The following is a 12,913-nucleotide window of genomic DNA, read 5'->3' on the forward strand; positions in this document are numbered from 1 at the left end:
ACACACACACACACACACACACACACACACACACTCTTATCTGGACTATCAGACCTCCATGAGAAATGCTTTGTACAGAGATGCCTCCTCTCTTCATCAATAATTTCCTTTTTCATTCCAGTTGCAATGAGTGGTTTTGCAAAAGCTTTTGCGATTTATACAACTGAAATAACTATTTCATCTTTTGTAATTGATTTTTTCTTGTCTAGTTAAGAATTGCCATGCATTGATTGCTATTGTTGTGATAGGCATCTGCTCTGGTTTTTTCTAAATTTTTTATTGTGTGAATTTGAATATTAAGATCACACAAGCACTTTGAGCTCATTATGGCATATGGTTTAAGACACTGATCTAAACTTAACTTCTGCCAAACTACATTCCCATTTTTCTAACAGTTTTTATCAAATAGGAAATTACTCCCCAAATAATTTGTTTCCAGACTTATTGAAAGCTGAACAATAAAGAAAAATTGTGATTCTTCTTCGTCTGATCTCTTCCAATGATCTGCTTTTTCTATATTTTTAATCACTAATAAGTGTCAATGTTTACTGATTTATAGTATAATTTAAGTTCTGAAAGTACTACTTTTCCATTTTCCCTTTTTTTTCCATTTCTTTTTCATAATTCCCTTTAAGATCCTTGATCTTGTGTCCCTCCAAATGAATTGTGTAATCATTTTTCCTAGCTCTTTATAAAAACAGCATGGCATAATGAATAGAGAGACAGATTCAAAGACCTAGGCTCAAATTCACCTTCTGACAGTCTGGATGTGGGACCAGTGGGAAAGTCGCTTAATCTCTCATACTCTTGTCTAGACAATTCTCTAAGACTTTAAGATACAAAGAGGTTACACCACATGGAAGATTTTCCTGATTCCAAAGTACCAATGAAATCACAGGTCCAGTCCCTATTTTTAAGTATCTCCTAGATAGTTTGACCAGGACAAAAATCTATTTATCAATTTAAACTCTATAGCCATTTTTATTATATTGCTGTGACCCAACCATAAACAAATGAATAATCCTTCAATTATTTATTTTAAATCATTCTTATTTCTTAAAATGTTTTGTTATTCAATCTCTATAAGCTCTGATTCTCAACAACTGAGATTTCTGAATGCAGCAAATAAAAAATGTGTACATTAAACCAGTGGTCTTCCAACTTTGCTGATTACATATCCCATTGGCAAAAACATTTTGAGCATAAAACCCTAATATCTATATATTTATTTACTTTTTAAATTATAATTTTAGCTTTCCTCATACATTCGGGGTTAATGTAATCACAGAAAGAGAAAGCTAAGAAAGGAAAGGAGTTATTAATATACTAACAAAATTCAAAAACCTATCTATACTGTCATACTTTTATAAAGTATAGGAAAAATTATCTCACTGAATTGGAAGGGAGTTCGGGTTTGGCTACTAAAAGATCAAACACACCCCAGGTCCCTTAAAAGACAAGCCTGCCAGTCCTGATACAGGTTCAAAATTTGAGGCAGAGAACATCACCATGGAGTTGGGCCTCTAGCAGAGGGTGTCCAGGGTAGAAGAGGACTCTCTTTCCTACTTGTCCCACTGTGGAAGAATAGAAGTACAGGAGGAAATCATGACCAGCTGAGTGCAATTCAAGATAATTAAGAAAAAGATGACATACAACAAACAAGAGACACAGAAAGGATCTGATAGGAAGCAGCTTCAAGTAGGGTGACATTTGGCAACGGAGAAGCAAGTTAATTAAGAGTTAAAGGGGGCGGCTAGGTGGTACAGTGGATAGAGCACCGGCCCTGGAGTCAGGAGTACCTGGGTTCAAGTCCGGCCTCAGACACTTAATAATTACCTAGCCCTGTGGCCTTGGGCAAGCCACTTAACCCCATTTGCCTTGCAAAAACCTAAAAAAACCAAAACAAAACAAAACAAAAAAAGAGTTAAAGAACTAGCCCCTGCAACTGAGAATAGAAGTATGAGAAAGAATAAACCTGAGGAGCCCAGTTGAACAACACACCTAGCATGTAGTATCTTGAATCTAACAGAAGTAGTAAAAGGACTCCATGAGAAGAAAAGAGGCACAAAAGTCCTGTAATATTTGAGATATTGTTCTCTTAGCTATACATGCATCATGCATCCACGCTTCACTAACACTATTACCACTGAAAGACCCAAACCTTTTTGTACTGGTGCAGGATATATTTGTGGGAAAGTGAGCTCTTTAAATATATGGAGGAGAACATTTCATAAATAATGTTCTTTCGGGGAGGCTAGGTTGCGCAGTGAATAGAGCACCAGCCTTGAGTACCTGGGTTCAAATCCAACCTCAGACACTTAATAATTACCTAGCCGTGTGGCCTTGGGCAAGCCACTTAACTCCATTGCCTTGAAAAATCTAAATAGATAGATAGATAGATAGATAGATAAATAGATAGATAAATAATGTTCTTTCTATACCATCTAACTAAAGGTCTCTCTTTTAAGTTCATCATATCTACTAATTATTGTAAATAAGCTCAATAGTAGGGGTTCTAAGTTAGAATTTAAGGAGTGTAGCTCCACAATGTAGTTTTCTACACAGGTAGTAAATGCTATCCAGGGACCCAATCTTTAAGTAAAAATTCAGGGGCAGCTAGGTGGCACAGTGGATAGAGCATCAGCCCTGGAGTCAGGAGTACCTGAGTTCAAATCCAGTCTCAGAAACTTAATAATTACCTAGCTGTGTGGCCTTGGGCAAGCCACTTAACCCCATTTGCCTTGCAAAAAAAAAAAAAAAAAACTAAAAAAAAATGTGATGTGGGGAGATGAGAAGTGTAGCCCAGGGATGTATTACATGTACAGGTACTGCTGCACCAATAATTTATGCATATTATGAAACTTAAAAAGTAAAAATTTTAAACTAAATTGAAGAATATTTGATCCTCAAATCAAAGAGAAGACACTGTAGTTTAATGAGTAGGGGAGTGACATGGTTAAACCTATAATTTAGGAAAATTACTCTGGCAGCAATGTGGAGAATAACGTGGAGAGGGGAGAGTTTTGAAGCAAGGAGACTAATGAGACTTACTGCAATGGTCCAAATGAAAGCTGGTTAGGGTCTGAATTAAGATGGTAGCAGCTACACGAGTATTGTGAAGAGGTCAGCTGAGAGATTGTGTAGAGATAAAAAAGACAAAATTTTACAACTGGTTAGATGTGTGAGATGAAGGGCAGTGAGGAGTCAAGAGTTGACACTAAGATGGCAAAACCAAGCAATTGGAAGGACTGGGATGATTTTGATAAAAATAATGAAATTCAAAAGAAGGGGTAAGTTTGAGAAGAAAGATAATGTAATGATATCTGCAATGAGGATCATAACACATCCTTGCCTGTGAGCCAGAGTGACTCACTCTTTCCAAAATGAAAAGATTGAGGAGAGGAGGATAGGTCTTATTCACTGATCACTGCCCTGGGGCACAGAGTTTCCTTGCCAAGGAGCACCTAAGACAATGAGGTCTGAATTGAGCAGGGTAGGGAATTCTGCCTGCATAACCGCTATAGACACCTGGGTGTCAATTAGATGATAACCATCATGAAGGATATCAAAGCCTGGTAGAACCACAGGAAGAAAGCACTGGGAGGGGACAGTGTGGAGAAATGTTGAGCAATAATGTTAGAAGAGGTTGGTGTAATTAGTTGTGTTGGAGAATAGGCTCCAATAGGCTCCTTGGAATAGGCTATTATAGAAAGAATGGGACCTGATCTATTTTCCCAATTTCTTCCTTTGGAGACTTCCCTTTGAGTTCACAATTGCTCCCACTTTGGAGACAACTTCAACAAAAATATAGCCATTCCTTTTAAAACAAATCTATGGGGGCAGCTAGGTGGAGCATTGGATACAGCACTGGCCCTGAAGTCAGGAGTACCTGAGTTCAAATGTGACCTCAGACACTTAATGATTACCTAATTGTGTGGCCTTGGGCAAGTCACTTAACCCCATTTGCCTTGCAAAAACCTAAAAAAAAATCTATGTATTACAGATGCCTAAAAGCATAACCAGGAAAAGACTTTCTTTCTTTCTTTGTTTATTTATGTGGAGGAACAAGTTAGGTAAGGGGGCAGGTATGACTGGTCTTACCAGACGACACAAGACCACCATAAGATGAGTACTTCACAATTATTTCCTCTGGCCATGAAAAAGAAAATAGCTCCACAATAGACTCAAATTGGCATTTACCTGCTGAACTAGTTGCAGAAAACTGTCAATTACATGAAGAACACTAGAAACAGGCAAAATAAAAGTCCATAGTAACAACAATATTGTATGATGATTAGCTGTGAATGACTTAGCTATCCTCAGTAATCCAAGACAATTCCATAGGACCTATGATGAAAAAATGTTATTCACCTCCAGAGAAAGAACTGATGGAGTCTAAATGCAGAAGGAGGCATTATTTTTTTACCTTTTAGTGTGTAGGGTTTTCTTTTGGTCTGTGTTGTTTTTTTTTTTCACACAGGACTAATATGGAAGTATATTTTGCATGATTGTTCATTTATATTATAAATCAAATTGCTTACTATCTGGGTTGGGAGAGGGAAGGGAGAAAATTTGGAATTCAAAATTTTAAAAAACAAATGTTAACAACTGCATTTATATATTATTGGGAAAAAATAAAATATAATTCAAAAACAAAAAAATATAAGATTTCAAGGAAATGGCAGAAAGTCTACCAAAGTATACTCATTTGATGTAACTAAAGTGTTTACTGAACAAAGCAAAAACCATGTGGACATAGTCAATTCAAACAAGAAGGGTATAAAAAGAGGTGCATTCTGACCTACTTCGCAGGCACTCACTGGGTTTATAACTTTGACTCAGGAAAATAAAGTCAGATAAATATAAATGCTCTGAGGAAGTCAGTTCTCTTAAGAGATAGTCTAACATAACACTTAAAAGGTTGACATATGTTAAAAGATATGTAATTTTATAATGAAAGACAAAGGAAGCTGGAGTGCCTTACTAATGAGCCAATTTAGGGTAAACAAAGATTAGGTGCCTTTGAATATCCCACTCTTGGAGACTTCATCATTTCTCCTTATCCAGGTTAACTCCTTTACACACACCCTTGATCCCATATCATTCAGTTTTTTCAGCAGATTGCCCCAATCATTTCCACGGTTTTTTCTACTCTTTATTTTCTCCCTATCAACAGGCTCCCTCTATTCTGCTTACAAACAACCCACCTCTCCTACATCCTCAAAGGTTCCTCACTTTATTCCACCATCCCTAACATCCCTCATCTAAACTTCTTAAGAAAGTTATCCCACTTCTCTCACACTTAATTATGAACCTTCTGCAATCCACTTTCTGATTTCATCATTGAACTACAACTACTCTCTCCAAAGTTATGAATGATCATTGTCAAATCTAAAGGCCTTTTTTTAAGGTTTTTAGCAAGGCAAATGGGGTTAAGCAGCTTGCCCAAGGCCACACAGCTAGATAATTATTAAGTGTCTGAGGCTGCATTTGAACTCAAGTCCTCCTGACTCCAGGGCTGGTGCTCTATCCACTGTGCCACCTAGCTGCCCCTAAAGGCCTTTTCTTAATCCTCATCCCAGTTGACCTCTCACCATTCATCACCTTCTCCTGGATACTGTATGTTCTCCAAATTCTCATGATACTACTCTCCCTTGGTTCTCTATTCTTTCCTTCCTTTTTTCCTTCCTTCCTAACCATTCTTTCTCAATCTCTTTCACTAGTTCTTCATCCAGAGTATATAAACTTACCAAGTATGTCCTCCAAATGTCCGTACTGAGACCCCTTCTCTTCCTGTGTTATCTCTCTCTTAGAGATGTAACCATCTTCCATTGGATGCAGATGCCAATAATCGTCTCTAAATGGATGATTCTCAAATATATATCTCCAGCCCTAAAACCCTCCTCACCTCTGCCATTGCCCTTCTCTAACATACTTCAAGTCTGAACACAAACCCTACCTTCTGCAAGAAATCTTTCCTGCCACCCCACTCCTCCCCTCTTCTCCTCACCACTGCCTTGTTCCCTTTAAAATACTGTAATTATGTTATATGTACATACAATTTTGAATAATCATTCCCCTCCCTCCCACAAGAATTTCTCATGACTGTCCTTAGAGCAGTAATTTTTGCCTTTCTTGATATTCCTAACACTTAGCACAATGCTTAGTACATAGTTTGGATTTAAAAAATGATTACTGATTACATTAGATAATATTAAACTCAGAGTTATTCCACAATCATTTTACTGTCTCTATTCTCATGTCCTCACCCTTATCCTCTACTCCATCCATCCTGATTCCCTGACCTAAGTAGCTTGCATCTTTGCCTTATGAAACTTTTCAGTGATAATTTATAAACTGTTAATTATTATTTCTTTGGTACTCTTCACCAATATCACATCTAAAAATCATCTGATGCTCTTAATAAATTATGTCAAATTTCTTTTAAAAGGTAGTAGTATAGAGCTCAATATATCTGTGAAGTCAAATCCAAATTTTTATTTTAGCACTAACTCAATAATCATTTATTAAGTGCTTACTATCTATATGACACCGCTCAGTCCTAGATTTTGCAGAGAACAGAGAATATTTTAAAATATTTTAAAACCCACAGACCTTGAAAGACAATTCAGATCACTGTCACTCTAATCATTGACTGTAGTCTTTTATGATGAATGATACTCATTCCTTGAAATGTGTGCAGTCTAAAACAATTTTTAAAAAACTACAGCTAACATTTAAATGTAAAAAAAGCAATCTATGACCTTTTCCACAATTTCTTCCTATTATAGAACTTAATAAGAAATTTTCCATCCAAAATATCATCTACAAAAGAAAATAACCTTCTGAAGAAATACTAAAAAGTACTAAATTTCTTTTATATAAGACTCCAAAGCCTATCTTTGTAAATAATGATATACTAATCTGTTATCAATTCATGTCCTTCAGTTTTAAATTATCTGCTTTTAAGTTTTCTCTTCAGGCACTATAGTGAGATAGATGATATACTCCATAAAGCTCTAACTGTAGTCTGGATCTAGAGGAACCAAATACACTCAATTCACCTGGAAATAGTCTCTTACCTTTGAATCTTCATTGCTCACTCCAAGTTCTAACACAGCTTGAGGAGTTTTCAGCTTCGCTTGATTAGACTGAGCCATTTGAAGGTTAAGCTGCCATCCGATTGTCTCAAGCTACAACAGCCAAATAGAGAAAAATCAGATGGTACAGAAGCAAAAGAACCAAAAACAACATCCCACTTTAAGCATGGCTCCCCTCGTAGGAACCAACAAGGCTATTCATATATTAGCCTTGAGCTTCCTTCAATATTCATACCCTACAATCCCCCTCTACTGACAATCTGGCTTGGTGACGTGCCTCTCAGAGACTAAACAGTTTATTCTAAAAAGTAATGGTTCTTTACAGTGGCCCAAATAACTCCAGAAGACTTAAAAGGAAAGCTACTCTACTCCTGGTAGAGTTAGCAGACTGCAGTATAGAATGGTGTCATCAGTTGTCAGACAGGGTCATTGATATACCTGTTCTGTTAACCTTTCCTTTGTTATATGTGAAATTTCTGTGAGAGAATAGTTATAGAGAAAAGGCAGTAATGTAAAAGTATATCAATATCAATAAAAAAAATTTTTAAATAATAGTTCAGAGCTTGAAGGACAGTATATAAGAAAGTCAATTACTTTGTGGCATTAATGCCTTTCTCTGATAAGCTCAAAGTATATTAAAGACACTTTAGTGACTTCAGTAAACAAATAACAGTTGACAGTACTATGCTATGTTTACCTGATTTAACAAATAGATATTGAATGCAACCAAGAAATATAACAATCAATAGTGCTACCCTATAACACTGCTTTTGATAACACATAAATTTATTCTTTTTCCATGAAATATAAATATACTTTGTGAACACAATTTCTGAAAAACTATGGATATTTAATGTATATAAATAATATATCAAATATATATTAATATATCAAAAAGGATGAATGTGTCTTGACTAATCTTGCTAACTTACTAACTTCTTCAATGTTAAAACCAATTTAAGGTCTTTTATTCTATTTAAAATTCCAAGTACCAAAATGCATAAGAAAGTTTTGTGAAATCCAGTTTAACTATATGACAATATATCATAATATACAATTTGACAACATATCAACAATTTCAAATTGACTAACATACTATTTACTTTAAAAAGATTGACTAACAATTGGAAATCACAGCAGTAACTGAAAGTCAAAATGGAAAAAGAAAACTGAAAATGTTCTCTTTTGAAAGGTAATAATTGGATGAGAAACCAAAGCAAAACTACAACCCTGGCTCTAGCACAGTACCTTTCAGAGACTAGGATGAAAAGAAGGGAGATGTTGTACAGACACAATCAAATACCACAGGCTAAAAATCAATTAAATGGAGCATTGTAAATAAGAATTCTTGATGTACTGATCTTTATCACGGATGTACAATAGCCCCAGACACCAACCTACAGCTGTTGCTGAATTACCACACACTACACACTTTCAATAACTTAGGATAAACACATGCTAGCATATTTCCACTGCCTGAGACAATTCCTGATGCAATATGCCATTGTAATCATCAAAAGGCATTTATTCAACACTCAAGTGTATTTTACAAAACTGCTCTGATAGCTACTATGCCTAGGAACACCGAAGAGAAGCAGAGGAGAACAGAGGAGTCTTCAAGTACAACTTCAGAGTTTTGCATATGAAGAAAATGGGTCCCCAGTGAGTTCACATGTCTTGCCTTTTGTCACACTCTGTGATTATCAGAGATGTGATTTCAATCCAGGTCTTCAGATTTCTACTGTACTACAGTAACTCCTTGAAATAAAAACAAGATATGTTATTCCTGAAAGAGTATGTGGACCATGTATTCTAATCTACCTATTTTACCAAAGAGGAAATGTGTGCTCAGAAAGGCCCTAAGACCAAGGTCAAAAAAAATATCCAGTAAGCACTCAGGCTTCTCATGTCTACCTCCACAATATCTCATCATGCAGCCAATACTCTATTTCTGGCCTTTGTTATTTTCTTGTCTGGACTACTGAAGCAGTCCTCTAATTGGCCTCCCCACCTCTGAAGTCTCTCCCCCACTCCAATCTATCCTCACAGCTGTCAAGGTGATTTTCCTAACACACAGGTCCCTAAAGCATTCCACTATTCAAAAACCTCCAATGATATCCTTTTGTTCAAATAAAACTGCCTTTGTTTGGCATTTAAAGTGCTGGTTTCCATTTACCTTTCCAGTTTTATTGCACAAGTACCTTTTATGTATTCTCTATTTAAGTTAAATTATCTTTCCAGATATTCCTTACATATAAAATTTCATCTCCTTGCCATGAACAGGCTAAATCTCATGGTTTAAAGGCCATGCCTCTTCATCTCCATCTCTTATAATCTTTCCTTCAAATATTAGTTCAAGAATGTACTTCCTTCTACAATAGATCTTTCCTAATTTTCCCTGCTATTAGTGCCTTTCCCAAAAAAATATTAGCATGCATGTATTTTGATCTCACTGGTCATTCAATCTAACCACCAACTGAGCAGGAAGTCGCTCTCAGTCTTACAAATACTTATCTAGCCAACATTAGATCGGGTGTTGAGATAGTCATTATTTTATAATGCAAATCCTTCCACTTCTGGAAAGCTCTAAATATTATGAAATTTTGCCTTACATAGAAGAGAAATTTGTTTCCCTGACTCTTTTTCTCATTAGTACTAGTTCTGCTACCTTGAGTTACAGTAAATAAATCTAATCCCTCATCCACATGCCAAGACTTTGAATGTCTATCTTCTTCCCAATGAAATCACAAATCCCCCCCAAAAGTCCAATTAACATGTTTTATTGTCATATCTTACTGATGAGGCATACTAAACTGACTCCAATCCCCTGGACCATTTTCCATACCTGTCTAGTCATTTCTCTCTCAATTTTTTTAATCCAAATATAAAGTTTTAAATTTATCTATTTAAAATGTATCAAAGGGGGTGGCTAGGTGGCGCAGTGGATAGAGCACTGGCCCTGGAGTCAGGAGTACCTGAGTTCAAATCTGGCCTCAGACACTTAATGATTACCTAGCTGTGTGGCCTTGGGCAAGCCACTTAACCCCACTGCCTTGCAAAATCTAAAAATAAAAAGTATCAAAAGGATTGATTATGACATTAAATAGAACAGAGTCAAGGAAAGATCTGGGGCATTACACTAAAATTCTCTAATTATTAATCACTGATCTTCAGGTTCATCTCTATTATTCACTGTTCTTTGGGTATAGTTGTTTAATCATTTGCAAATCTATCAACCTGTCCAATTTCTTCATCTTATCCCCTAGGTTATTATGAGAAATCTTGTTGAAATCCAAGTATACTATGCCTCTGGCATTCCCCTGCTCTTTCTATCACATGTCTTATTATCTCTTCCATATAAATACAATAATCGTAATAATTAAATGAATGCCTTGCTCTCCCACCTCCTCAGAGTACAAATTCTAGTGGATGTTTTTCATTCATAGCAAATCAAATAATCATAAATGAAGAAGGTACAGACAGATTTCATTATGTCTCAATGAAAGTAGTATTCAGAATCAAGAAATCAGAAATCATTTGACATAATGAAGTTGTAATAATTGGGGTTAAGGTTAACTCATGCAGACTTTTATAACTTTTGTCTTTGTCCTTCTATTAGTTTGCTACAGATAGTTTAATCAACATACTAGGGATTTTTCTCACTTTCTGTAGCATCAGAAGGATACCAAAAGATTCATTAGTTATTCCATCCTCTCACCACTTCTTTGTGAATCTTATGATTTTGACAAAATTCTTTTCTCTAGATCTCCTTGCTTACAATGTGCTATAGCTGACTCTTACCAATTATACATTATTCATTGCCCTCTGAGCAATACTCATTTTCAGACCTTCAGAGACTACACTGTTCCATGACCTTTAGTCATATAACATCAAGAGAAGGATAATGGCATTAAAAGAAGAACAGGAGCTTTCAGGACTCACAAGCAACAAGTGGTCAGACTATACATTTTCTCTAATCCCTATGATCTCTCAAATCTCAAAACAGAAATTAGACACCAAAGATAAAGTCATTTCAGCTATCTCCAAGGTCTAGCACATCCAGAATCCAAAAAAAAAATGTTAAAAATATTACATACACACAGATATTTACTGACTCACTCAGTTCCCCTCCAATCTCTAATGTTACCAGCAGCAAGGCTGCACTAGAAGACTGTAGTAGAGGTGGCTAGGTGGTGCAGTGAGTAGAGCACCAGCTCTGGAGTCAGAAGTACCTGAGTTCAAAACCAGCCTCAGACACTTAATAATTACCTAGCTGTGTGGCCTTGGGCAAGCCACTTAACCCCATTGCCTTGCAAAAACTTTAAAAAAAAAAAAAGAACATAGTAAATGCCTATACCTCAGTTTCCTTTCCTGCTTTCCAGTGCCATGGAGACTTTGCTCCAGAACCTCAACAGTCAGGTTATTCACAGTCCCTGAGGTACAAAAATTTTCCAGAAGCTGCAATTCAGAAGCATCAGAGCTTTGTAGCTCTGAAATGGCAGTATTGTTGGTGCCAGGCCAAAGACACCAAGCGTGGGAGAGATTGGAGAGTTGGGGAACAGCAGACGTACTTCATCAAACATGAGGAAAGGATACAGCCTCCAGCTGGGGCCAAGTCTGACCACCCAAAAGTAAGTCAGAGGCAAAGACCTAAAATGACGAATCCTTGCCAGACACAGAAGGAGACTAAGATGTTCTGAGATCCAGCCCTGATGGAAAGTACAATTAGAGAAGAAGGAGTCAAGAAATAAGTGATAAGAAAAGTAAGAGTGGGGGTGGGGGGAATGAAGTTTGAAAATCTCAAAGTCTTTAGGAGAAAAAAAAACCTCAGACTTGGCACATAAATAAATCAACAGGAAAAACAGTAAGAAAGAAGGAAATATAATCTCCATATCTAGTTAATGAGTATCTATGTATAAATACTACAAATATAAAGGAAAATGATCTGATATTTGGAATGATAGAGGAACCTACAAAATTTTAGGAGATCATGGAACCATCAATGCTGTTCCTGAGTGATTTAAATGGGAAATAAGAATTATAAGAAGAAAAATTTGTGAAATGCACAACAAAAATAATGAACAGAATAGAAAAACTTGAATATGCAATGTCAAGCCTCATAAAAAAAACCAAAACACATTGGGAATGCAAATTGCACAAAAGTGAAGATAACCTAGAATAAGAGAAGCAAAAATAAGAACATTAAAAGAAAATATATTTGCTATTCATATGGATCTCAAAGACAGAGACAACTTAAGAAAGTCTCCCAAAAGAACATGAACGAACAAAACTGTAAATACCATAATGAAGGAAATAACAGAAGAGAACTGCCCAGAACTTCTGAATGAATAAAATGAAATTTCAACTGAAAGAATTTACACATCTCCTCCAGGAAAATAGACAAGACTGCCACTCTAAATTTAACAATTCAATTAAAAACCAAATTCTACAAGCCGCCAGGAGAAAGTCCATAAAATACAAAGAAAAAGACTTAAAAGTTTAGATCAATACAAGACTTTCATAAGCATTGGAAAAAAAGAGGAGGAAATAAAATAATGTCCTGAAGAGCAAAAACAATTCAGGATGAAGGCCAGGATGACTTCACCTGATTTAAGCTAAATCGTAAAGGACAAAAAAATGGATATTCAATAGTAAAGAAGATTTTAAAACATTTTTAGAAAAGCCCAAACACAGAAATAAATAAATGCATCAAGAAAGGACAGCAACAGTAACAGAATCACAATAGAAAGACCTTAAAAGAATTCTCTCAATATAACAAAAAAGATAGGGATAAACATGGAAATATGGTAGAG

At 35.9% G+C, this 12,913-nt stretch overlaps 1 protein-coding gene across 4 annotated transcripts in view; it reads right to left on the bottom strand.

Moving 5' to 3' along the window:
* Positions 1-12,913, bottom strand: part of COMMD10 (COMM domain containing 10) — a 249,214-nt gene that overhangs the window by 198,601 nt on the left and 37,700 nt on the right. For all 4 annotated transcript variants that reach the window (XM_074200847.1, XM_074200848.1, XM_074200846.1 and 1 more), the window contains exon 5: positions 7,083-7,193. In XM_074200847.1, coding sequence (XP_074056948.1) covers positions 7,083-7,193 — 111 coding nt within the window. The remainder of the gene's footprint in view (positions 1-7,082; positions 7,194-12,913) is intronic.

Source organism: Macrotis lagotis, chromosome X, assembly GCF_037893015.1.
Source record: "Macrotis lagotis isolate mMagLag1 chromosome X, bilby.v1.9.chrom.fasta, whole genome shotgun sequence".
Taxonomy (NCBI): Eukaryota; Metazoa; Chordata; class Mammalia; order Peramelemorphia; family Peramelidae; genus Macrotis; species Macrotis lagotis.